This window comes from Natrix helvetica, assembly GCF_964273705.1.
Source record: "Natrix helvetica genome assembly, chromosome: 1".
In the NCBI taxonomy this organism is placed as follows: Eukaryota; Metazoa; Chordata; class Lepidosauria; order Squamata; family Natricidae; genus Natrix; species Natrix helvetica.
The window spans coordinates 10,801,654-10,825,565 of NC_138548.1; the positions used below are offsets into that span (position 1 = coordinate 10,801,654).

General features: G+C 45.7%; 1 protein-coding gene across 1 annotated transcript in view; it reads right to left on the reverse strand.

The window, feature by feature from the left end:
* Positions 1-23,912, reverse strand: part of POLRMT (RNA polymerase mitochondrial) — a 74,109-nt gene that overhangs the window by 48,479 nt on the left and 1,718 nt on the right. Inside the window, exons 2-9 of the mRNA XM_081938376.1 lie at positions 23,179-23,271; positions 19,691-20,331; positions 16,871-17,001; positions 12,815-12,998; positions 10,320-10,469; positions 7,628-7,789; positions 3,771-3,941; positions 448-687 (exon numbers count right to left, since the gene is read on the reverse strand). Of these exons, the coding sequence (XP_081794502.1) occupies positions 448-687; positions 3,771-3,941; positions 7,628-7,789; positions 10,320-10,469; positions 12,815-12,998; positions 16,871-17,001; positions 19,691-20,331; positions 23,179-23,271 (1,772 nt within the window). The remainder of the gene's footprint in view (positions 1-447; positions 688-3,770; positions 3,942-7,627; positions 7,790-10,319; positions 10,470-12,814; positions 12,999-16,870; positions 17,002-19,690; positions 20,332-23,178; positions 23,272-23,912) is intronic.

Below are 23,912 nucleotides of genomic sequence, written 5' to 3' on the forward strand. Positions count from 1 at the left end.
AGTTATCATGCCTGCAAGCCATCTTTTTCTTTTGGACTTCAAGCCTGCCACACTTTCTACTGTGGGAAAACGGGAGGGGGGATGAAGTGGAGTTGGGTGATAGGTAGCCATAACGTTCTTTTTAGAAAGCCAAGGTCATCTTTGTCTCTGCACCTGGCTGGATCTGGATGGGAGGAATCTGTCTTCGTGGCAGTGGAAGATTGGACCATGTGATGAACTGTTTGGGTGTTGGGTGCAGGATCTTGAACTTTCAAAGGGGGGGCGAGGGGGGGACTGGAAGTTTTCACATTCAGGTTTTCCAGTGGCATCTCTAATAAAATGGAACTTTGAGGAACAAAAACCTCCGAGGTTTCATTTTGTTGGGAGTGTTTTTTGGAAGCCTGACCTAAGTGAGCCCAGGAGCCTCGGGGTTTTTGCCCACTTGACCAGCCGTCCCGAGTTGCTCACCTGCTTGGCTCCGCGGAAAGAATAGACGTGATACAGGACAGGAATGACGGACGTCTCGGGAAGCGAAGGCACCAGGCTGTTGTCCAGCGTGAGCGTTTGGACCATCAGTTCTATCAGCTGAAAACCCAGCTGGATCAACAGGCTTGGGGGCCAGACGGCTTGCTTGGATATCAAGGAAGGGCTATAGCCCACCTCTGCTCTCAGCTTCTCCCAATATTCCCGTGGCAAAACATTATTCACCTGCAGAGGCAAGGGGACAGGGTGAAGTTTAGATTCCGGAGGCCGACAGCACTTGCAACAGCGCAGTCATGCCTAACCTTTTTGTCCTTGCGTGTCAAAAGTTTGTGCACGCAACAGCGCGCATGTTCGTGCCCGCACACATAATGCAGTGCACGCGCGACCCTCCTCCCCGTGTGCATCCTGCCGCCCTGCGCATGCGACCCACCCCGCTCTCCTCCCGCGTATGCACGCATGACCCCTCCGCCCTTTTTGGGCTTAGCAGGCCTCCCTGAAGCCTCCTGGCATCTTGCCGCACCTTCCTGCAAGTGTGCATGACTTCCCCCCATCCCCGCTCATTCATACACAATCCTCTGCTGCCCCCCCCCCTCCACCCTCGGGCATGCGCGCGCGCCTCCCCCATGCACAGCAGACCCAAAAATCAGCTGGTGCGCGTGCATGCACAGTGGAGCTGAGCTGGGGCGACAGCTCACATGCCCGCAGAGAGGGCTCGAGGGGCCATAGGTTCACCATCATGGCATTAGCACTTAGGCTTACATACCGCTTCACAGGGTTTTATAGCTCTCTCTTAAGCAGTTTTCCAATGGCAGCCTCTTGTCCCCAACAATCTGGGTCCTCATTTTACTGAGCTCAGAAGGATGGACGGCTGAGTCAACCTTGAGCCAGTGAGAATCGAACGCTTGGCTGTGGACAGAATCACCCTGCCATAGTGCATTCTAACCGCCGTGCCACCATGGCTTTCTCTACCTAAACTTGTTTGGATTCACACTTGAACTTGCTGGAGATGGTTGACGGGATAAGAAGACTTCACCCTTAGTGGCGTCTGTCTCCTTGGTCTTAGCTCTTATGCAATGTGACAGCTTGGTGGCCGGAGTGCAGTACTGCAGGCTACTTCTGCTGACTGCCGGCTGCCTGCAATTTGGCAGTTCGACTCTCACCAGGCTTTATTTATTTATTTATTTATTATTTTGACTTCTTAGTCGCCCCCTCTCCCCCAAGGGACTCGGGGCGACGTACACTAGCAGCGGTTACAATGATACAATATGGAGGAGGTGGAACAATAAATAAATAAATTACAGTAATTTAAAACAATGAAAAACCCCAATGATAGTTAAAATTAAAAATTAAAATTAAAAATTAAAATTAAAAATGCCCAAGAGGTGGAGAAGCTCTAAATTAAGCCAGGCCGGCTAGTCGGAACAGGTGGGTCTTAAGTTTTGTGCGGAAGGAGCGGAGGTCAGTTGTTGTCCTAATGTCTGGGGGGAGGTCATTCCAAAGGGTAGGGCCCATCACAGAGAAGGCCCTACTCCTGGGCGCCGCCCTCTGACACTCTCTGGAGGACGGCACCCGGAGAAGTCCCTCTCTGTGCGAGCGAATAGGTCGCAGGGATGTATGGGGCTCTAGGTTGACTCAGCCATCCATCCTTCCAAGGTGGGTAAAACGAAGACCCAGATTGTTGGGGGCAAGAGACTGACTCTGGAAACTGTATTAGAGAGGGCTGTAAAAGCACTATGAAACAGTATATAAGTCTAAGTGATATTGCTGTTTGTTGGGAACAAGAGGCTGACTCTGTAAACTGCTTAGAGAGGGCTGTAAAGGCACTGTGAAGCGGTATATAAGTCTAATTGCTATTGCTATAAGGAGTCCCTGCGAATTTTACCCCACTAGTCATAGCTGACTTTAGGGAATGGTGCTCATCTCCGTTTCAAGGATATTGCCTGGAGATATTTCCGCAGTCATGTGGCCAGCATGACGTCACAGAGCGCTGTGACCTTCCCATTGAAATGGTACCTATTTATCTACCCGCATTTGCATGCTTTCAAACTGCTAGGTTGGCAGTTTAACCAACTGGAATTGTTGGATTAACACATTCACCTCTGGAACAATAAAAAATACCCATTTAATTTTTTGTGGGTTTTGTAAATATGAATGTTGTATTTACAATACAATACAATACAATAGTAGAGTTGGAAGGGACCTTGGAGGTCTTCTAGTCCAACCCCCTGCCTAGGCAGGAAACCCTATACCGTTTCAGACAAATAGCTATCCAACATCTTCTTAAAGACTTCCAGTGTTGGGGCATTCACAACTTCTGGAGGCAAGCTGTATTTACATTACAGGTAGTCCTCAACTTACAACAGTTCCTTTAAGAGCCGCGGAGGCGCAGTGGTCAGAGTGCGGTACTGCAGGCTACTTCTGCTGACTGCCGGCTGACTGCAATTTGGCAGTTCAAATCTCACCAGGCTCAAGTTTGACTCAGCCGTCCATCCTTCCCAGGTGGGTAAAATGAGGACCCAGATTGTAAAGTGGTATATAAGTCTAAGCGCTATTGCTATTTAGTGAGGACTCAAAGTTAGAACAGCACTGAAAAAAGTGACTTATGACCATTTTTCACATTTATGACCTTTGGTATCCCCATAATCATAGGATCAAAATTCAGATGCTTGGGAACTGGTTCATACTTACGACCGTTGCTTTGTCCCAGGGTCATGGGGTCCCCTTTGGTGACTTTCTGACAAGCAAAGTCATCGGGGGAGAAAGTGATTATCTAACCACCGTGATACTAACATCAACGGTGATTCACTTAACAACGGTGGCAAGAAAGGTCGTAAAATGGGCAAAACTCACTTAACAAACATCTCACTTAACAACATCAATTTGTTTCAATTGTGGTTGTAAGACAAGGACTGTCTTTGAATAGTTTAATGTTATATTGCCAATTTTCAGTTTTCAGGATACTTTATTTTTTTTAAACTAAAAGGTTCCATGAATTGAAAAAAAAAACTGAAAACATCTCTTCTAGATCAACCTTAGAAAGGAACTCTGAAAATTCTAGTTTTGGCCAAAAATAGCCCTGAGTTGGAACCCCCCCAAAAAAACCTCTCATCACAGTGGTCAATCCAGAAACTAGAGATGGTTTAGTTCAGGGGTGTCCAAACTTGGGAACTTTAAGACTTGTGGACTTCAACTCCCAGAATTCCCCAGCCAGCCAGCCATGCCATAATCCAGGGGTGTCCAAAAGTTCTCAAGTTTGGACACCCCTGGTTTAGTTAAAAGTGCCACCTAAGGCAGCCAAAGTTAGATACCTGATTATCCCTGGCCAAAAGTTGGACGTAGCTATCATAGGTCTTCTCAAAATTGACCTCCGAAATGGTGCAGCTTTTTCGAATGATGGTGTATTTGTTGTAGATTCGGGTACCCAGCTCCTTCGCTAAGACGAGGACGCATTCCCCAAGAGCCGGCAGGCTGAAAACCGTCTGTAAAGAAGGCAAGACAAATCAAAAACAACTTAAGAGACTCAAGATTAGACCTGTAACCAAATTAACTAAAAATAAAAAAAGTTAAGAGGCATCATTTTATTTTTGTTTCAGTTTCACTTTATTACTTAGTGTTTTTATTACCTAGCAATAGCACTTAAGGCTCCCCAAGGTTTTTGCACACTTGACTGCACATTGGTCTTTTACAGCTCTCTCAAAGCGGTTTACAGAATCGGCCCATTGCCCCCAACAATCTGGGTCCTCAATTTACCCACACCAAGGAAGCATGGAAGGCTGAGTCAATCTTGAGCCGGTGAGAATCGAACTGCTGGCAGCCAGCAGAGTTAGCCTGCAATACTGCATTCGAACCACCGTGCCATTTGTTTGTTTATTCCATTTCCATAGCCACCCAATTCAACCAAAACAATGAAAAAAAAAACCATCAAAACATTAAAAAAAACAATAAATTACTGTATGACATCAACCCTGAAGCGAATCTTTGTGGCTACAGATTTGACACTAGATGGGAGGGGGAGGGAGACAGTTAACTGGGGTTTTGCAGTCAAAACAAAAGGTTTTCCCGTGGGAACCAAGGTCATTCCAACAGGTGGCTGGGAGAGGAGGAGTGAAATAATCTGGCAACCGACCAGCACCTCTATTGGACCATGTGACTGATGGCTTGGGGAAAGGGGAAAACACTCACTTTTTAATTAGGTGAAAACTACGGGAACTTTCAGAGTCGGTTTTCACCAGTTGTACCTATATAATGTATCCAATAAAATTGTTCTTTGAGGAATCTACCCGCCTCAGATTTCTGCTTTCTATGGGTGCGTTACTTCAATTCAAGGTATTAATTATGACCTTTAAAGCGCTCCATGGCTTAGGCCCAGGGTACCTGCGAGACCACCTACTGCCACCAGTAGCCTCCCACCGTCCAGTGCGATCTCACAGAGTTGGCCTCCTCAGGGTGCCGTCAGCCAGGCAGTGTCGGCTGGCGACCCCCAGGGGGAGAGCCTTCTCTGTGGGAGCGCCTTCCCTCTGGAATGAGCTGCCCCCGGAGCTTCGCATAATCCCTCACCTCCGGTCCTTCCGACGCACCCTAAAAAGTTGGCTTTTCCAGCAAGCCGGCATGGCCTGTTAATTTTAACTCATTTTTAAATGTATTGTCCTATAAATTGGGGTTGTTGTTTTTTTTGGATATGTATTTAATTTCTTTTTAACTTTCGGGATGTGTGTATTTTAATGTTGTACGCCGCCCTGAGTCCTTTGGGAGAAGGGCGGCATATAAATCCAATAAAAACAAAACAAACAAACAAACTTGGGACACTATGATGCTCTGACTGAGGCTTCCCCAGCAGCATGAAGCTGAGTCCTTGTCCCAATAAACTCCTGTTATTTAACTGACAGTGAATTCCTCTCCAGCAAAGTCTTTCCTCTCCCACCGTCTTTCCAGATAGTTCACAATTACCGACCTTCATCACGCTTGGCAGAGTGGCCAGGCGGATATCTTTCAGACGCTGCAATACTTGGCAAGAATACAGGAATGAACGAATTGTCTCCTGCAAACTCCACTCCCCTGTCACTCCTCTTTTATTTCCTATGGGAGGGGCTAAGTAAGTAAGCTCCCCGTTAGGAGAGCGAGTGTGCAGAGAAGCGTAATGAGAGTGGTATGGAAGAACACGCACAAACCAGTATACAGGGACACCGAATAGTATAAAATATAGTAGTTTACTATGTGGAAATATAGAGGTATTCAGAGTTCAATTTACAGTCCAAGTCATACATGGTTCAGTCAGTCAGTTATCAATGTTCTAAGTTAAGGAATGATCCTTCGAACACAGTTCAGTATCTAATAATCAGTTTAGCACACAAAGCAGCTAACAGTAGCAAAAACACAGTACCTCACAATACACCGATCAGTGTCTAACAAACAGAGCTAACAGTCATTCTGGCTCCCTCTTATGGCTACTTGAGGTAACAGCAACCAATCACATTACAGCAGTACTTAAAGCTACAGTACAACCATCCTGGTTTATATATTGCTAACCCAACTGTTAGCTTACATTCCTAACAGGAGCCATTCACCGTCCACCTGTCGCCTCACTCCCAAGTCGACCCCTGTTCTTTAGCTGTTCTCTTTTTCTGGCAACTCTGCGCATGTAAACTCTGGGAACAGGCTCCAGCTGTTCGTCTACCTCACTGATGTCTGGCTCTGAAGGCAGATGCTAACTGGCATACAGCTCTTGCCCCCTCTCTGCCTCCGACACACAGCCCTCATCCGAGCCTTCTCCAAACTCCAGGACTGGCCCATGTTCCTCCCCAACCTCCTCACTCTCCGAATCTGTTGCCAGCTCTGCTGGTCCACAACATATGACCTATTACCCAAATGCAGGCAAATTAATTGCAATTCCTGTTTACAGTAAGGATGGAAACCAAAGTGGGGGGATAGCATTACCTCCACAGGGAACGTGACCTACCTGTCCAGTGCTCCTCCCGAGAAACAGCCCGATCCCCTCCTTTTGCAAATGGGTAGCGGTTACAAAGGGGCATCTAATGCAAGAACTCTCCCGCCGACACTCAGAAGCAGCAAGCCGCTATACGTATATAGGTAGTCCTCGACTTACAACCACAACTGACCCACAAATGCATGTGGTTTGGTGAGAGAAGTTTGCTAAGTGAGTTTTGCCCCATTTTACGACTTTTCTTGCCACTTTTGTGTTAAGTGAACCACTTTAACAAAAGTATGGTCACGGTCGTTAAGTGAATCTAGTTTCCTCACTGACTTTGCTTGTCAGAAAGTTGCAAAAGGGGATCGTATGAACTTGGGATACTGCAAATATTAGGGGACTGGAGGCTAAAACATATGAAAAACGGTTGCAGGAACTGGGTATGTTTAGTTTAATAGTAAGAAGGACTAGGGGAGACATGATAGCAGTCTTCCAATATCTCAGGGGTTGCCACAAAGAAGAGGGAGTCAAGCTATTCTCCAAGGCACCTGAGGGCAGAACAAGAAGCAATGGGTGGAAACTAATCAAGGAGAGAAGCAACTTAGAACTGAGGAGAAACTTCCTGACAGTTAGAACAATTAATCAGTGGAACAGCTTTGCCTCCAGAAGTTGTGAATGCCCCAACACTGGAAGTCTTTAAGAAGATGTTGGATAGCCATCTGTCTGAAACGGTATAGGGTTTCCTGCCTAGGCAGGGGGTTGGACTAGAAGACCTCCAAGGTCCCTTCCAACTCTGCTATTGTATTGTATTGTATTATAAATGTCATCAATATGAGTCAAGCGCTCCCATGGTCATGGGGATGCTGCAACAGCCGTACGTTTGGCAAGTGGTCACTTTTTTCAGTGCCGCTGTAACTTCGAATGGTCACTAAATGAAATGTTGCAAATCAAGGACTACCTTTATTAACAAAGAAGAAACCCCACTCCTTCTAACACTGACGATGCGACCTAGCTGGGTTATGAAATGTTTCCAAGCAAGCAACCAAGCTCAGATAGAACCAAGGACCCCACAGTCCTCCCCCATCTCTCCGCAAGCCTCTCACCCTTCTAACACTGACGATGTTACCTAGTTGGGTCACGAAACGTCTGGAAGCATGAAACAACCAAGCTCAGAGAGCACCAAGGACCCCACAGTTCAACCCTGGTTTACAAGTATTCTTTTCTAGCAGGATAACTTACCTGCATCATAAGATGTACGTATTCCTTTTCGCTCAGCACGCAAAGAAACGGATAGACATCGAGTTTGGACGTACGCCAAATATTGTCTTGTTTCTTGAGCTTCACCAGGTTGTGAAGCAGAGTTGCCTCCCATCGAGAACGAATCTTGCTCAATATTTCCCTCTGGGGAAAGGAATGAGGATATAAAAGATCATTAACTGTATAAGAAGAATTTGATTTAGGACTACAATTGGGACCGGAATTTCGCTTGCTAAGGGATGCGGTCCTTAAGTGAGTCATTGTGTGACCGTACCCGATTTTCTTATGGTTAGTAAGTAAATCACTGCAGCGGGCAGCAGTGGGGTGAGGGGTGTGGTGGGCAGCTGCAGCATTCCTCCACAACAGTCCCACTTTCTCAGGTAGCCCCTTGGCAAAGTTAATTGCCCACTGCTGGATCAAGGCCACCCTCTAGCTCAGCAATGGCAAACCTTTTTTGGCTCGCGTGCCACAAGCGGGGGGGACGCAGGGGGGTCATGCGCAGGTGTGCAGCACCCATAATTCAATGTGCGACACCCCCAGTGCGCATATGCGCCCTAAAGGTGCGCCCCCATTTGTGCATGCTTTTTTCGCCCTCCCCAGAGGCTTTATAGGAGCATGGGGAGGGCGAAAACAGCCCCCCCGCCCCCCCCCCAGAGGCTTCAGGGACCTTCAGGAGGCTTCTCTGAAGCCTCCGGAGCACTTCCCGTTTGCTCGGAGGATCGTTTTAAGCGCTCCGAAGGCTTCAGGGACCTTCAAGAGGCTCCCTGAAGCCTCCGGAGCAGTCAAAACAACCCTCTGAGCAAACAGGAAGTCCGTTCCTGAACTTCCGGTTTGCCCGTAGGGCTGGTTTTTTGCGCTCCGGAAGCTTCAGGGAAGCTCATGAAGCCTCCGGAGGGCGGGATGGGGAAGGCTCTTTTCACCCTCCCCAGGCTCCTATAAAGCTTCTGGAGCCTGGGGAGGGCGAAAAATGGCTTTAAAAAAGGGTGAACTCAGGTGGCCAGCGCACACATGCCTGACAAATGGCTCCACGTGCCACCTGTGGCACACACGTGTGCATAGGTTCGCCATCACTGCTCTAGCTGTTATTTCAATCACTCTGCTACCAAAACCTCAACACCCTTGTCACAACTGTTGTAGATCTAAAACAAGTGTTTCTCAACCTTGGCAACTTGAAGATATGGGGACTTCAACTCAAGTGAATTTCCCCAACCAGCATGTCAAGGCGCCGCCTGAGAAACATAACAGAATACCAGAGTTGGTAGGGACCGTGGACTATTTTTTTTTTTCTGTCAGGAAATTTCTCCTTAGTTCTAAGTTGCTTCTCTCCTGGATGAGTTTCCATCCATTGCTTCTTCTTCTTCTGCTTTCAGGTGCTTTGGAAAACAGGTGGCTGTGTGGAAGCCCCTCAAATATTGGAACCCTGCTATCATGTCACCCCTGGTCCTTTTTTCCACTAGACTAGACTAAGTGAGCATAGGCCCCCCCCCACAGTTTTGCACACTTGACTGCACATAGAAATAGCACTGGTATGCCGCTTCGTACTCCTTTTACAGTCCTTTCTAAGTAGTTTTACAGAGTCAGCTTCTTGCCCCCATCAATCCGGGTCCTCATTTTACCGACCTCGGAAGGATGGAAGGCTGAGTCAACCTTGAACCAGTCAGGATCGAACTGCTGGCAGTGGGCAGAATTAGCCTGCAATATAACACTCGAACCACTGCGCCACCATGGCTCATGCCCAATTCCTGCAACTGTTCATGACGGACAAGTAGTCTTCAATCGACGACTGGTCGCTTAGTGATTGTTTGACGTTTCAGTGGATCTACCTGAGGGGAACTTACAACCCAAAGTAGTGGTCATGTGATCGCGCTTTGGGAGCTTGGCAACTGGGCCACATTTACGGCAGTTTTCAACATACCACAGAGCCCTGACGGCATTTTACAAATGGGTTTGCCGAAAACAGGCATCTGTGTTCAGTTTTGGGCAAAATTGTGCCCATAGTGAACTTCCTGGTTTGCTTAATGGCCGCCACAAAAAAAGGTTGTAATATTGGGTCAGTTACATGACCAGACCATTTTACCACAGTCACGTGTTACAACCATGATGGGCAGGTTCCATTACGGTTGTAACTTGAGAACTTCCTGTATTTATCACTTCCCTTTGTGGAGACTCTAGAAAGAGTGCAGAGAAGAGCAACCAAGAGGATTAGGGGACTGGAGGCTAAAACATATGAAGAACGGTTGCAGGAACTGGGTATGTCTAGTTTAATGAAAAGAAGGACTAGGGGAGAGACATGATAGCATTGTTCCAATATCTCAGGGGTTGCCACAAAGAAGAGGGAGTCAAACTATTCTCCAAGGCACCTGAGGGTAACACAAGAAGCAATGGGTGGAAACTAATCAAGGAGAGAAGCAACTTAGAACTGAGGAGAAACTTCCTGACAGTTAGAACAATTAATCAGTAGAACAGAAGTTGCCTACAGAAGTTGTGGATGCTCCAACAACGGAAGTTTTTAAGAAGAGATTGGACAATCATTTGTCTGAAACGGTACAGGGTTTCCTGCCTAAGCAAGGGGTTGGACTAGAAGACCTCCAAGGTCCCTTCCAATTCTGTTATTCTATCCTATTCTTTTTATTCTGGCCAGAAACGCAACTGTCTCCTCAGGAATTAATTTTACCGCTTTGATAGTTGTAGCCGTGATAGGTTTAGTGGCTTCCACCGACTCAATCGTGACTCTGTCGGACGTCTCCAAGTTGTATTGTTTTCGGAACCGCTGCTGAAGCTCTTCCGCTGTGAAATTGAACTTGGGGTAAGAAATGGGATTCTTCTAAGGGGAAAGAAAAGAGGAAGAAGTCCATGATGATGTCTCAGGCATACCCGTAGTCCTTAAAGTTAAGATTTGGAACTTAGAATAACTTTGTCATTTTGAATGCACACTAATCGGCATACATTAAAATGAAATTCCGTTGCATGCAGCTCTCAAAGGGTCACCACCTCTGGTACATACTACAGAAACGTGACAGAAATATAAATAAATAAAAATTATACATCTACCCACATATATTATATAACACAGAAAAACAACAGTCTACTTCAGATGTACATGGTGAGAAAAACGAATCTTGCGAGTTTACCAGACGGATGGCGTAGGGAACATAGCTGTTACAGGCTTGGTAGTTCTGTTAGAAATACTTTGAAACCTCCCCTCCCCCTGCCCCCCAAGGGGAAGCTACAGAAACAGACCGTAAAGTAGATGTGTGGGATCTCTAACAATGCTTTGAGCTCTAAGCACACAGTGCTTTTAAGCGGTATCCTGAACAATGGGAAACGAGCTTCCTATAATCTTCTCCACTGTCCTCACTACTCTCTGTAGGGACTTTCTATCTGAGCTGCCAGCAAACCAAACAGTGATGCATTTTGTTAAAATAACCTCAATCGTGCCTCGGTAAAAAGTCGCCAGGACAGAAGGAGAAAGATGTGCTCTCCTCATCCAATGTAGATGCCTTGACTTATGACCAATTGCTTAGCAAGCGTTTGAAGTTCCGACAGTCTACCTGGGGGATATAGGTTGCCCTCGATTTACAACCATACGTTTAGTGACCGTTATAACAGCGCTGAAAAAAGTGATTTAGGACCGTTTTTCACAGTTACAACTATTGCAGCCTCCCCACGGTCACAGGATCAAAATTCGGATGCTTGGCAACCGGTTCATATTTATGACGGTTGCGGTGTCCCGGGGTCATGTGATTCTCTTTTGCGACCTTCTGAGAAGCAAAGTCAATAGGGAAGCCAGATTCACTTCACAACTCTGTTATTAACTTAACAACTATAGTGATTCCCTTAACAAATGTGGCAAGAAAGGTCATAAAATGGGGCACAACTGCCACGCTTAGCAAAATAGGTTTTGGCCTCCATATGGTTGTAAGTTGAAGACTACCTGTACTTATGACCCAGATTCAAAATTCTAAGGCTTCCCTTCCCCAAAGTCATGTGGTCATACTTTCATGTGGTCATATCAAACACAAACGGGATGGGATGGGATACGATGGAGTGGGGTGGAGTGGGAATGGGAACATAATAGAATAGAATAGAATAGAATAGAATAGGATAGGATAGGCTTTATTGGCCAAGTGTGATTGGACACGCAAGGAATTTGTCTCCGGTGTACATACAAACAATGAAGTGATAAGTCACAGATCATAAATCATATTACAGTCCTAAATAGAGTAGAATAGAATAGCAGAGTTGGAAGGGACCTTGGAGGTCTTCTAGTCCAACCCCCTGCTTAGGTAGGAAACCCTACACCACTTCAGACAAGTGGATATCCACCATCTTCTTAAAGACTTCCAGTGTTGGGGCATTCACAACTTCTGGAGGCAACTTCTGTTCCACTGATTTAATTGTTCTAACTGTCAGGAAGTTTCTCCTCAGTTCTAAGTTGCTTCCCTCCTTGGTTAGTTTCCACCCATTGCTTCTTGTTCTGCCTTCAGGTGCCTTGGAGAATAGTTTGACTCCCTCTTCTTTGTGGCAACCCCTGAGATATTGGAAGACTGCTATCATGTCTCCCCTAGTCCTTCTTTTCATTAAACTAGACCTACCCAGTTCCTGCAACCGTTCTTCATATGTTTCGGCCTCCAGTCCCCTCATCATCTTTGTTGCTCTTCTCTGCCTTCTTCTTTCCAGAGTCTCAACATCTTTTTTACATCGTGGCGACCAGAACTGAATGCCGTATTCCAAGTGTGGCCTTACCAAGGCCTTATAAAGTGGCATTAACACTTCACTTGATCTTGATTCTATCCCTCTGTTTATCCAGCCTAGAACTTTTTGGCAGCTGCTGCACACGGCTGGGTCCTATTTAAATGGTTGTCCCCTAGGACTCCAAGATCCCTCTTACAGTTACTATACTGTTGAGCTAGGTACCACCTATACTGCACCTGTGCAAATCATACGGTGCAAACAACAAGTGATAAAACATAGGAACCAATAGGAGAAGGTAGTACGGTAGGAAAAATGAGGTGGTGAGAAAGACAAGAAGGATAATAGCAACACAGTTCTATTATATGGGTAAATATCTTTGGGCCTATGACAGGGCCGTGGGAATTAGGAGCTTAGCAGAGGGATGGCCTGTGGGGAAAAACACACCTCGGAGGTAGCAAAGACTTTCAATTTTACCTTATTGTAGAATTTGTCCAGCAGCGGGATGGTGGTGGTCGGAGGGGAGAAGAATTCTGGCTGGAAGTCCGACTTGACCGTTTGGATGGCCTTAAGGATCATCTTGACTTCACTGTCTTCATACGTGGAATCCTTGAAGAAGCTTTGCAAGGAGAAACCGTCACCTTCCAGCTGCTCAATGCATCTGTTGGAGAGAGGAGAGCCTGAGTAGGTAGCCCTTGACTTACGACCATCTTAGGACCATTTTTCACACTTACGACCGCTGCAGCATCTCCCTGGTCATCTGATCAAAATTCAGACTCTTGGCAACTGGCTCGCATTTATGACCGTTGCAATGTCCCGGGGTGACGTGATCCCTGCTTGTGACCTTCTGACAAGCCAAGTCAATGGGGAAGCCAGGTTCTTATATGGGAGGATATTTCTCAAATTACGACCGCAATGTCATTCCTAAGCAAAGATGGTTTGCTAAGAGACTTGTGCCCAGTCTTATGACCTTTCCCGCTATGGTTGGTAAGTGAATCACCGCAGATGTTAAGACGATGCAGTCGTTACATGAATCTGACATCCCCCACTGACAAAAGGTGATCACATGATCTCAGGAGGCTCATGATTTAATTAGGGTTAGAACCCTGACACAGGGACTGTTACCAAAACAATTTGTTTGAATGTAATAAGAAGAGAGGAAAGGGGAGAGAAAAGAAGAGGAAAGGAGAGGAAGGAGGGAAGGGATAGAAAGAGAAGGAGAGGGGGGAGGAGGAGGAGGAGAAAGAGAGGAGTAGGGGAGAGGCAAGGGAAGAAGGAAAGGGAAAAGAGAGGAGGAAGGAAGAAAGTAGAGAAGGGAGGGAGGGCGAAAAGAAAAATACGGTGATGATAATACAAAATTATGGTGTATGAGATGGTAATTAAAGCAACCCAGAATGTACATTTTAACCTTTTATAGGGAAAAACAAATACGTAAAAGCGATAAAGATAAATAGAAATAATATCTATGTGAATATATATATATATATACCTGTAACTATATGACAAAAAAAGTAAGTATAAAAAGTGGAAGGAGGGGGACATAACTAAGGCAGAATATCAGCAAATAGCCCGAGCCTGTAAAGATGAAGTGAGGAAAGCTAAGGCTCACAATGAAGAAAGGCTTGCCACAAAAGTAAAAATTAACAAAAAAAGCTTCTTCCAACATGTTAAAAACAAGAAAAAAGTTAAGGAAACAATTGGTCCATTGCTAGGAGAAAGTGGCAAGAAGGTGACAAGCAACAGGGAGAAAGCAGAACTATTTAACTCATGTTTTGCATCTGTCTTTACACAAAGGGATAAAACAGTCCAACCTATCAAAAGCAGCACCACAAAATTAGGAACACAAATTGAAATAGGGAAGAAAATGGTAAGTGAGCACCTGTCTACCCTAGATGAGTTCAAATCACCAGGACCGGATGGATTACACCCCAGAGTTCTGAAGGAACTAGCAGACGAGATCTCAGAACCACTGAATTATATCTTTCAGAGATCCTGGAACACCGGGGAACTACCAGAGGACTGGAAAAGAGCTGATGTGGTTCCCATCTTCAAAAAAGGGAAAAAATTAGATCCAGGAAACTACAGACCTATCAGCCTAACCTCAATACCAGGAAAGATTCTGGAAAAAATAATCAAGCAACGAATTTGCGAACACCTAGAAGCAAACAAAGTAATAGCCAAAAGCCAACATGGATTTGTCAAAAACAGATCATGCCAGACTAATCTTATTGCATTCTTTGATAATGTGACAAAATTAGTGGACCAGAGGAATGCCGTTGATATAGTTTACTTGGACTTCAGTAAGGCTTTTGATAAGGTAGACCATAACCTACTACTAGATAAAGTAGAAGAATGTGGGTTAGACAGCATCACCACCAGATGGATTGGTAACTGGCTGACCAACCGCACTCAACGTGTAGTTCTACATGGAGGGAAGTATGCAGTGGAGTACCCCAAGGCTCTGTTTTAGGCCCAGTACTCTTCAACATCTTCATCAATGATTTGGATGAGGGAATAAATGGGGAACTCATCAAATTTGCAGATGATACCAAGCTGGCAGGAATAGCCAACACTCCAGAAGATAGGCTTAAGATACAGAAGGATCTTGACAAACTTGAACATTGGGCACTATCTAATAAAATGAAATTCAATGGTGAAAAGAGTAAGGTTCTACATTTAGGCAACAAAAACGGAATGCACAGGTACAGTATAGGTGATACCTTACTCAGTAGTAGTAACTGTGAAAGGGATCTTGGAGTCCTAGTGGACAACCATTTAAATATGAGCCAGCAGTGTGCAGCAGCTGCCAAAAAAGCCAACACAGTTCTAGGCTGCATCAACAGAGGGATAGAATCAAGATCACGTGAAGTGTTAATACCACTTTATAATGCCTTGGTAAGGCCACACTTGGAATACTGCATTCATTTCTGGTCGCCACGATGTAAAAAAGATGTGGAGACTCTAGAAAGAGTGCAGAGAAGAGCAACAAAGATGATTAGGGGACTGGAGACTAAAACATATGAAGAACGGTTGCAGGAACTGGGTATGTCTAGCTTAAGAGAAAGAAGGACTAGGGGAGACATGATAGCATTGTTCCAATATCTCAGGGATTGCCACAAAGAAGAGGGAGTCAAACTATTTTCCAAGGCACCTGAGGGTAGAACAAGAAGCAATGGGTGGAAACTAATCAAGGAGAGAAGCAACTTAGAACTGAGGAGAAATTTCCTGACAGTGAGAACAATTAATCAGTGGAACAGCTTGCCTCCAGAAGTTGTGAATGCCCCAACACTGGAAGTCTTTAAGAAGATGTTGGATAGCTATTTGTCTGAAACGGTATAGGGTTTCCTGCCTAGGCAGGGGGTTGGACTAGAAGACCTCCAAGATCCCTTCCAACTCTACTATTGTATTGTATTGTATATAAGAGAATAAAAAAAAACTTTTTTTAAAAAAAAGAATGTAATTGGACAGTTGAAGATAACCAGGGGGTGGGGGAAAGATGGGAAGAAGTTAACAGAAGCTTTGGACACGAAAGCTCAGATCCGGCTTTGCTACACTGAAACCACTTAGCTCTAGTAAAGTGTACTTTCGCTAACCATGGATTCGAATGTCTTTCTCTTCTAGTTGAACAAGTTGGGATGGCTGACACAATCAATCAATCAATCATAGTTTGTGATTGATTGATATCCCCCAAGGAAGCCCTTGAGATGGGCTTTGGTCTCTCCGCTGTCACAGTTTCTCTGACATAGTTTAAAAATAACGTTCATTCCCCTCATCCCACGGTCTGTGACTGATTATGCTCCATCAAGTGGAGCAACCACATAAATACCCTCCTTGACGTTCTGCGATTATCCTACGATTAAAGGATAGAAGGTTGACCAGAGGACAGCACTTTTTCACTTGCGGGCGGCTGCAAGCGTTTGATCTCGCCTGCAACTGTACTTTTATTCAGACCTTTTATCTACGCTGGTCTTTTGTAACAGGATTCAAGGCAGAGCAATTTTTCCCCCCGCGGCATTTCGACTATGGAACGGCGTTTTCTCTTGAGAATGGCTTCCACCGCATCTCAGTCGGTCTCCGTCAGCACTGCAGCTCGTCAGGAGCTAATCTGATCCTTGCTTGGTCTGGAGACACCTCTCCCCATTCCCCAGCAGATGGTACAGGTCAGTGTTTCTCAAACTTGGCGACTTTAAGTCCTGTGGACTTCAACTCCCAGAATCCCCCAGCCAGCATAGCTGGCTGGGGAATTCTGGGAGTTGAAGTCCACAGGACTTAAAGTCGCCAAGTTTGAGAAACACTGGTACAGGTGGTCAATCGATCAGAACAGAACTCCTCCCTAGCCCCATTCAAAGAGGAACAACACCTCAAGACTGTCCTAAGAGAAAATGTTTCTCCACTTTGACGGAGCTTGAAGGTGTGTGGACTTCGACTCCCAGAATTCCCTAGCTGGCCGAGGGAATGCTGGGAGAGTTGAGGTACACACCTTAAAATCGGCAAGGTGGAGAAACACTATTTAAGGGCATCGCGGCTCCTTACCTTGAAATGATATGGGGCTCGGTTTTGATTCGACCCATGCAATTTAGCACCGCCATGTAACAATCCAGATCCGGCTTGAGGTTATTTTCCTCCAGCATGCGAAATAGCCAGCCAACTTTCCTAAGCGCACCCTAAGCAGAGAAGGAAACAGGGATGAAAGGCAACCACAGAGTCGATCCGGCTAATTAGAGCTACACCCACCCCCAACCCTTAAAAAGAACCATGACACGGTCCAGGATACAGAATGAGAGTTCTGCTGCTTGAAATCAAACTGAAAATACTCCATGGCCCCGTTTATATAGCACATTAAACTGTACTGGGGATTAGCGTGTTGAGTGGACCCAGAAATGTGCCCCCAAAAGGTTACCCCAGAAGCATTTAGCTACAATTAATAGATTATGGCAGGGGTGTCCAAACTTGGGAACTTTAAGACTTGTGGACTTCAACTCCCAGAATTCCCCTGGGGAATTCTGGGAGCTGAAGTCCACAAGTCTTAAAGTTCCCAAGTTTGGACACCCCTGGATTATGACATGGCTGGCTGGGGAATTCTGGGAATTGAAGTCCACAAGTCATACATTTACCAAAGTTGGACCTCCCTGCTCTACGGTTATGGCTAAGCTGCCATTAGTCTTCCATGTAAATGAGGCAGAGTGCAAGAATGGCCGCCAAGTGGGGCCTTTCTGGCAGCTGTGCCTCTACTGCTCTGCTTTTGTTTTTCCTTCTTAGGGTTTTCAGAAGACCCGAAAGCAGTTTGCCTTAAAGTCTGCGAAGGAAGGCAACAAATTAGAGCTGTATACACAGACACATACAAATTGTGTGTATGTGTGTATCCGTGTCTGTATGTCTCTGGAGATTCTCTGTGATCAAAGTCATGGTTGTCCCATAGGTGCTTTTTTTATAAGGGGCAACGGGGCTTTCGGGTTTTTCTTTGAAGACGTTTCGCTTCTTATCCAAGAAGCTTCTTCAGTTCTGACTGGGCTTAAAAGACAAAGGCCACCCTTTTGAAGACCGCAAAGTCTGGAGGAAGATATATGTTAAAATTAAATATGTATATTGAAAAGGGATTATAGATACCATCAACATAAAACGGAGCTCGCTCAAGAAGCTGAAATACACCAGGTAAATGAGATGAAGAGTGTGGAACAGAGGAGAGAGGTAAGGGAAGAAGAGAGGGATATGAGAGAGGGTGGGGGGGAGAAGAGGAGGAGAGAAAGAAGGAGTGGAAAGAGGAGAGAGGAGAAGGAGAGAGGAAGGGGAAGTAGAGAAGAGAAGGATGACAGAGGGAAGAAAGGAGATAGGGAGGGAGAGGAGAAGAAAGTGATGGATAAGATACAAATATGGTGTATGATTTGGCCTGTGGGGTGGTTAGATCTGGCAAACAGGACTGCCTTGGAAACAGTGAAGGACCAGCCCGCGGTGCCTCTGCCAGGAAAAACGGTGCTTCGTTTTCCCTGGCAGAGGATTGCAGGAGGCCATTACAACTGAACTCAAGAGCCCATTTTTGCTGACGTAGCACTCAGGCCGCCACAGCCGCCCCCAACATGAGTGATGTCAAACTGGCTGGGCCTCCCCTTGGCCACGTACACCCTGTGCTCCCCACCCCATCCGAGGTCAAACACAACCCTGATGTGGCCCTCAATGAAATCGAGTTTGACACCCCTGCTTGAAAAGGATGCAAATGACCAGCTGTCTGCAAAGGAGTATAAATCGGGAAATGCATTCCCCAACATCCAGCCAGAGCCGAAGAAGCTTCTTGGTCTTCAAAAGGAAAAAACCAGAAAGTTCAGTTGCCTCTTGAAAAAAGTACCTTTGGGAATGAATGAATGAATGAATGAATGAATGAATGAATGAATGAATGAATGAATGAATGAATGAATGAATGAATTGGCAAAGGTCAGCTGGGTGGCAGGGATTCTCGGAGTGCAGGGGAGCAAGGGTGACTGTGAGTGAGCTGGGGCAGCTGCAGCTTCTCAGGGTGGGGGTAAACAGCCCCATAGTTGTATGATGCTTGGGCTGCTTCCTGTCCTTCAAAGGACAGAGATGGGGAGGAGTTGGAGGTTGAGACTTGTGGCTGGGAAGGACCAAGCCTGGAATGGCTTAGATTGGGGTGAATAAGTTAACGTCCCACAATTCTTGGAGCAACAGTGATCCTTCATGCGGTCCCAAGACATCCCAAAGGCCTGAAAAACGTAATGCAACGCCTGCCCAACCGTTGCAGGGACTGTTACCAAAACATCTTCTTCGAATGTCAATGGACAATGGGGAGATAACAAGGGAGGGGAACAGAGAAGGGAAACTTAACTAGGGAATATTCGCGCGTGAACTCTTAGATCCGGCTTTGCTCCCTGTAACTAATTGGCTATTAGTAAAAGTTAAACTTTTTCCTACAAATGGAATCGAGGGTGTTACTCTTAGATCTGGCTTTGCTCCCTATAACTAATTGTCTATGAGTAAAAGTTAACCTTTTTCCTACAAATGGAATCTAGGGTGTTACTCTTAGATCCGGCTTTGCTCCCTGTAAGTAATTGGCTATGAGTAAAAGTTAACCTTTTTCCTATAAATGGAATTGAGGGTGTTACTCTTAGATCCGGCTTTGCTCCCTATAACTAATTGGCTATGAGTAAAAGTTAACCTTTTTCCTACAAATGGAATCGAGGGTGTTACTCTTAGATCCGGCTTTGCTCCCTATAACTAATTGGCTATTAATAAAAGTTAACCTTTTTCCTACAAATGGAGTCGAGGGTGTTTCTTTCCTAACAGACCAAGTTGGGTTAAGCCTGACAGTATGTATGTGTAAAAGAGGGGGAAGAAAAAACCAACCTGCTTGGCGTAATGACACATGAGGAGACTAAACATCTGTACAGTCAGAAACTTCTTCAGCCCCGGGCTATTGTGGAAATATAACAAACACTGCAAGGCTTTCCTCCTCTGGTTCTTGAACAGGGAAGTGTCCATGTAGGCTAAAATGGTCATCCGAATATCATCCTGGAAGACTTTCATTTCTGGAAGCGTCCTCCCGTTAAGCATTGGCACAGGCTCAGCCGAGGCCTGGACAGCAGAAGAATCAGGATTTCTGTCCCAGACATGGATTCCTGTCAAGGCGATTCTGCAGTCCGGCTGTGCTTCGGAGCCACCAGCTGTAGGTTTCCTGACAGATTTTGGGGAGCCCCGAACAGCTTTTTCCACCAGAGTTTCAGAAGAGAGGATCGCTTCCAAGGTTTTGGTACCCACGGCCCAACGCTTCATTTTATTGACTTCTTTTTCCATCTTCACTTTGGCCTTCCAAGCATTCTGTTTCGCGAGGCGGGCGGCTTCATCCATTGGGAGGGGCTTGCCCTGAGATGTTTGGGGTGCGGCACCCTGAAAGTAATTGAATTTCTTGATCTGGCATACTTGGATCTTGGGCTTCAGGATGTCCGATTCATTATCAGCCCGGAGTTGCTTCACTCTTGCTTCCAACACTGGGGGGGGGGGGGGGGGAAGGGGGGGAAGAGAGGAGGAAACAGAACACAACATATGATCTCTAATGATGTAGGACAGCGATGGCGAACCTGTTTTGGCTCGCGTGCCATGTGGGGGGAGCACAGGGGGGTCGTGTGCAGGAGCGCCGCACCCATAATGCAATGCGTGACACCCCCCCAGTGCACATGCGCACACTACAGGCACAACCCCCCATTTTTTGCATGCTTTTTTCACCCTCCCCAGGCTCCAGAGGCTTTATAGGAGCCTGGAGAGGGCGAAAACAGCCTCCCCTGCCCCCCCCTCTGCCCCCGGAAGCCCTCTGGAGCAGTCAAAACGAACCTCCGAGCAAACCGGAAGGGTAATTTTTAGAACCTCGTGTGCCCTGACAAATGGCTATGTGTGTCACCTGTAGCACGCGTGCCATAGGTTCGCCATCACTGGTGTAGGATAAACAGAAACAGGGATATACTATATTTTTCCGAGTATAAGACGCACCAAGGTTTTGAAGAGGCAAATTTTTTTTAAAAAAGTTTTTGCACTCTGCAAACCTCCCAAAAACGGCATGGATAGCCTTTAGGAGGCTTATAGAGTGCTCCTGGGGGCTGGGTGGGGGGCAAAATCTTGCTGCCAGCTCCACTGGCGGGCCACAACAATTCTAAGGTATCTGGACAATGCGCAGAGATTCAAAAGAGCAATCCCTTCTCAAAGACTCCTAGACGGATACAAAAGGAAAAAGCGCGATTCTGGTGGGCTCAGGGTTGACTCAGTCTTCCGTCCTTTCAAGGTTGGCAAAATGAGGACCCAGATTGTTAGGGACAATAGGCTGGCATTGTAAACTGCCCAGAGAGTGCACTATGGGGCAGTTATTACAGTTAAGTCTAAATGCCACAGCTGTGGCTAAATAAACAAGTCCCGCAAGTACTTGATTTTTTTCAGGAAGTATTTTTCTAGCAATTTGGCTTGGAAGAGATTCCTAGGAAAAGTTATCCACCAACTGGAATGGAGTCCAGGTAGTCCTCAACTTACAAGAGTTCGTCTAAGGACCGTTCAAAGTTACAACGGCACTGAAAAAAGAGTGACTTAAGAGCGCTTTTCACTTTTACGACCTTTGTAGCGTCCCCACGGTCACACGACCACAATTCAGGCACCTGGCAAAACTGGCTCATACCTATGACCGTTGCTGTGTCCCGGGCTCATGTGAGATCCCCTTTGGCGACCTTTTTGACCAGCAGTATCAATGGGGAAGCCGGGTTCACTTAACAACCGGGTGACTCACTTATCAAGTGTGATGATTCACTTAACAACTGCGGCAAGAAAGATTGTAAAATGGGGCAAAATTCATTTTAACGATTGTCTCACAGAACAGAATGAACGTTATTTATCTGCTGGAAGTCCTCCACTTATGACCGCAATTGGGACCAGAATTCCTGTTGTTAAGCAAGGTGGTTGTTAAGTGAGTTACCCAATTTTACAACCCCCCTTTTTTTTTGCCAAGGTTAAGTGTATCCCTGCAGTTATGTGAATTATGTGGCCATTTTGCGGTCTTCTGACAAGCAAAGTCAATGGGAGAGCCGGATTCACTTAACAACCGTGTTACTCACTTCACAACTGCAATGATTCACTTAACAACGGTAGCAAGAAAGGTCGAAAAATGGGGCAAAACGCACTTAGCAACTGTCTCATTCGCAATAGAAATGGCAACATTCTTATAAAGAAAATCGATGTAAATGTTTTATAGATGGCATTTACCACCTGCCAGGTTAGCTAAAATGTTTAAAAATATGTCCGGCAAATGTTGGAAATGTAATGAAAAGAAGGGCACATTTTATCATGTGTGCTGGACCTGTGCTAAAAAAAAAAAATTGGGCAGAGATGGCATGCATGCACAGTTGGTTAAAAAAGATGATAGGGAAACATGTGGATTTTAAACTTGCACTATTTTTTATTAGGTATAATATCAGAAAAACTTGATAAAAAAAGTATGTACTTAATATTACATGTTGCAACAACAGTGAGGATTACATTCACACAATATTGGAAACATGAAGAAACACTGCGAGATGAAGAGATAATTAAGAAGATACTAGGCCCATGATGGAGAACCTATGCCACGCGTGCTTGAAGTGCCATGCAAAGCTATGTTGCCTGGCATGCGCAATGTCGCCCGTTCGTCTTCTGGATTTCTGGCCTGCATTCACGTGTGACAATCATCGCCTTCGTGCCTGCGGCAGTGCCGGAAACCGGAAGAGCTGGTCTTCCATTTTCCAGTGTGAGCATGCATGCCGGCCAGCTGATCATCATGTGCGCATACGCCATTAACCGGAAAACTAGCTGGCTGGTGCGCATGTGCGCACCAGAAACCGGAAGTTAATTTTTTGGCGCGCGCATATGCCCGCTGGGAGAGACCCTCTTCCAGGTTGCAACCCAGACGAGCGTGCGCTCTTTTTTCGGCATTTAGTGCCGAAAAGGTTTGCCAACACTGTACTAGACTGTGCAAAAATGGATAGATTGACATTGAAAATTAAGCAGAGAGAAGACACAGAATACTATGAAACATGGAATCCATTTTACCAGTGGTTGGAAAAGCGGGGGTAGAGAATTGTTAAGCAAATTAAATACCCAAACACAATGTTTATTAAACACTAAGAAATGTAATTAATTTTTAAAAATCAATTTTAAAAAATGTGGCCGTAAGTTGAGGACTACCTCTATTCCTTTTAAGCTGCTCAGAGTTACAGTACAAATCACTGCCATTGATACATCAAATACGTAGACGCCCAGTTCTGAATAGGAACTGCGCATAAATATCTGCGCGGCTTATTTTTTATTCTGGTTTGTTGGCTTACCTTCCAACAGCTCCACTTGCTCATGTAACCATAGTTTCCTGCTTTCTTGTTTCACCCTGGTCGAGTAACATCTCATCCCAACACGGAGGCTCCCTGAAAATGAGAGAAAGCTGATCGTTATGGGAACTGGTTCCAAAGGGCCATCGGGAAGAGGACAAACCAACATCTTTTTCTCCCTTTTGACTTCCCAGGCAGGGGAGCCTACGAGAAAAGCAGAGATCCTACACTTGTAAAACAACGCCAACGTAATTCCACTGGTACCTTTCTATCGCTGATATCATCTCTTTTATTTTCCAAAGCATTTGAGAAACTCTATCAATGCTTCAAAAAACCCCAAAGGGTTGTTACTGCTTCACTGTGATTGGATTTCCTTCCTTCCTTTCCTTTTTTCTCTCTTCCCTTCTTCTTTCTTCTTCCTTCCTCTCTTTCTCCCCTTCTTCCTCTCTCGTCACTTCTCCCCTCCCTTCCTCCCTCTGTCTCCCATATAATTTCAGAAGATACAGTATTGATAAGGGTCGCTGCTTAATGTGTTTATTTCTCTGCTAGCTGATAACCTGGCGTTGTTCAGATATTTATTTATAGGGGGAGAATGTCCTGACCAAAACTTAATTTCGATTGTTGGATTTTCCCGCTTACCAGAGGGAGCCCCCTGGTGGAGTATTGTGAAGCCATTGCCATGGCAAGTCCACTGCCCTGTACAGTAGAAGCCATTTTACAGCAGTACAGCTGAAGCC